The 3392-nt window shown below is 62.8% G+C and overlaps 1 protein-coding gene across 1 annotated transcript in view; it reads left to right on the forward strand.

Moving 5' to 3' along the window:
• The first annotated feature begins 2 nt into the window (after nucleotides 1–2).
• RAPGEF3 (Rap guanine nucleotide exchange factor 3) overlaps nucleotides 3–3392 on the forward strand; it is an 18804-nt gene continuing 15414 nt past the window's right edge. Inside the window, exon 1 of the mRNA XM_019556403.1 lies at nucleotides 3–86. Coding sequence (XP_019411948.1) covers nucleotides 3–86 — 84 coding nt within the window. The remainder of the gene's footprint in view (nucleotides 87–3392) is intronic.

The following is a 3392-nucleotide window of genomic DNA, read 5'->3' on the forward strand; positions in this document are numbered from 1 at the left end:
CGATGCACTTGTTCCGGAGCTGCAGCTACCACATCCAGCTGCGGGGCGAGGCGGGCGGCCTGGCCGGCGTGCGGGGCATCCGCTGGGTACGTGCGGGCTGGGCTCGTGGCCCCCCGGAGCCCGGGGCAGAAGGGGGCGGCCGGGCCCCGGCAGGGCGGTGCGGGGGGCAGATCTGGGCCGCGGGAGCGCGGCTGGGGGCATGAAGCGCCCGGGCAGCGGCCTGGTGCAAACAGGTGGCGGCTGGTGGAAGCATCCCTGCTTAGGGCAGGGCCCGGCGGGTTGTCCCAGCCCCAGGGACCCGCTGCCGCCCCGCCAGCCCCTGGTGCCGGGCAGGAGAGAAAACAGCTTTCCCTCCTCCGGGGAGCCCATAGCGGGGTGCCAAGCCCGGAGCCCCGGGGTGCCCTGTTGTTTCCATGAGTGTCTACAAGGGCTCTGGAGCAGCTCGGAGCAGGGCTGTGGCCCGTGACCCGCGCGGTGCTGCCCTGTATTGATGCAGTGCAAGCAGCTGGGAGCAGGGCACGGGGCTCCCGCAGCTCCTCCACCAGCTCGCGCCAGCCAGCCCGTTCCCCAGCTCCGCTCTCACCCGGGCGTGAGATGAGACCTGCTCTTGCGTTTCAGTGCGCGGCAGCTGTGCACCGCTCTGCCTGGGTCTGAGGTGGGAGCGTGTGAGTAGGGAACTTTCCCCCCCCGCCAACCCTGCGGCATCGGGGTCCAGCGCCCCTTCCCTTCACAGCTGGAGGGTTTCCACAGGCAACAAGGATGCAGTCGACACCAGGGTGGGTCTGGAGCCTGCTCTAGGCTGGGTTTCTCTTTGCAAATTGTTGCCCCCTTTGCCAGGAGCACAAAGCCTTGCCAGCAGCCGGGGTAGGACATCGCATAGGCCTGAGGGGTCTGGAGTAACTGGGACAGGAATAGTGTGGGGTGGGGGCACCCCATGAGGCAGCCCTTCGGCCCTGTGCTCAGTCTCAGCTCTGGGGCAGCCCATGGAGAGAGCCAGGGGCATTGGGCCTGCCAGGGGTTCCTGAGTGACAGGGTAGCTCTGCCTGGATCTTGCTGTCAAGCTGCACCTGGCCTTCTCCGGGGTGGGGTGCCAGGTGTGTTGACCCCCCCCCGGGGTGGTGGGAGTCCATCGTGACCCCAGCCAGCTGATGGGATGAGGCAGTCGAGGACAGGGTGGCCATGATCCTCTGCATCCCTGGAGACCGTGCCACGAGTCATACCTCCTTGATCCCAGGCCCTTGGGAGACTGGGTTCCCGCTGGAGACGGCAGCTGCATGCCATGTCCTCACCCTCTCCTGTAGCTTTCTCACACGTCTCTGATGTTCAGTGGAGCTCTTGGCTCCAGCCCGTCTGCATCGTGCAGGCTCTGTATCAGCCCCCTGCTCCCATGGGACCTCCAAACCTACCTGGCCAGAGCTGGGGCACGAAGCCTGCCTTGGAGCAGGGGGGAAGGACAGTCATCCTGCGCCCATGGCCTCTCTGCCCCAGCTGAGCAGCTAGGATCTGAAGTCATACACTTATAAAATCAGAGAACATAAGGCTTGGAAGGGACCTGTAGTCCAACCCCCTGCTCCAAGCAGGACCAGCCTCAACTGGATCATCCCAGCCAAGGCTTCATCTTAAAAACTTCCAAGGATGGAGATGCCACCACCTGTCTGGGCAGCCTGTTCCAGTGCTTCACTACCTGCTTGGTGAGAAAGTATTTCTTAATGTCCAGCCTAAACTTCCCTTGCTGCAACTGGAGCCCATTGCTCCTTGTTCTGTCATCTCTTACTGCTGAGAACAGCCCAGCTCCATCCTCACTGCAATCCCCCTGCAGGGAGGTGAAGGCTGCTAGTAAATCCCCTCCTCAGGCTTCTCTTCTGCAGACTAAATACACCCAGGTCCCTCAGCCTCTCCTGAAGTCCCTAAACTCAGAGATTTATCTCCTGTCACGAGGGGGAGAGTGGATACCTGAGCCCAGCATGTGGGCTCTGGGAGGCCTCCACGGACACCTCCGGGGGCTCTGGGCTTGGTTCGCTGGTCTCCCGGAAGGGCGAGGGCTTGCACAGGGGCCCCGGTGACCAGAATAGCGTTGTTGTTGTCCCAGGGATCCCGAACAAAGGCAAGTGCAAGAGCAAGAGCTTGGCTGGCTGCCCAGTGCTGCCGGATTTCTGGAGGCAGACAGGATCTTGGGGCCTTTGCATCCAGCGAGCAGGAAGATGGAAAGAGGCTACTCCTTAGGAAGCTATTTGGAGACGGTGGCTGAGACACAGGGGACAGCGGGGTGGGGGCCTGGAGGGGACATCCTGCCTCTCAGGCAGGCAAAAGGGATGCAGAGCTGTGGGGCAGCGGTCAGCCTTTGACACCACAGAGGTGCCCGGGCAGATAAAGAGCCCTGGTGCCCAGACGTACCCACGAACTGGCACGCTGGGCTCCTTTTGCAGGCTCTGGGGACACGGCTTGTGAGTCCTGCCGTTGCACTGGGGTCTGTGCAGGGCATGAGCTATGTGCACACATGTGCCAGGAGGCGTGAGCTGCTCTTGGTGCCCTTTGGACTGTCTTGGAGAGGAGAAAGCTTGGGCTGGGAAGGAAACAAGACCCTGTGTGCTGGAAGGGAGCCTCTTCCCCCTCTGAGCTGCAGGGCCAGTGGGGATGGTTACTTGTAGGCCCCTGCGGTCTCGGGGGCCGCACCAATGATGGGCAGCATGGTCCTCTGCCTGAAGAAGCCTGGTTCCTGCTCCTTGTTCCTCTGGCTGCCACCCGTGGCAGCTTCCCAGCCTGGCCGTGGCCCGGCTTTTATTTGTAAACACTTCCTTTGTAACTGCAGGAGTGTTTCCTGCTCCACCGCACAGTCACGAGTCTTGGGAAAGTTTGTACAGCGAGTAAGAGACACCGCGTCCCAGAGGGCAGGTGCAGGGGGCAGCAGTTTGTGCCTCCTGGGGTCCTGGGCCGACTGGAGACTCCTAACGTGGTTGCATTTAGGGTGCCCCTTCCACGCTGGGCTTGCTGGTCAAGAAGGGTGGAGAAGGAGCTGTTTGAGGAGCTGGCTGAGATCCCTGTTGACCCTCAGCGGCTGAAGTGGGAGCTCAGACATGCACCAGGCGCCTAGGAGTCAGGACCACAAGCTTGCAGCGGGGCAGGGAGCCAGCCCCGAGGGGTGGCAGGCCGTCTATGCACCTTCGCTGTGCTGGGCAGGGCCGGTGTCCCCAGACAGATCAATGCCCAGACAGGCTTTGTGGGGCAGCCTGGAGTCCAGGGGCAGGTTGGGTGGTGACCGCATAGCCTCTTGCTGGCAGGGGTAGATGGCCTGGGGGTGCACACCTGCCTGGGTGTCTGTCAGGGATACAGGAGCCAGGCAAGGCTCACGTGGCTGCTTTCTCCTCCCCTGAGCGCGTTCCTACCCGAGCTGC

This window comes from Crocodylus porosus, unplaced genomic scaffold, assembly GCF_001723895.1.
Source record: "Crocodylus porosus isolate Cpor-Errol unplaced genomic scaffold, CroPor_comp1, whole genome shotgun sequence".
NCBI classification, from domain to species: Eukaryota; Metazoa; Chordata; order Crocodylia; family Crocodylidae; genus Crocodylus; species Crocodylus porosus.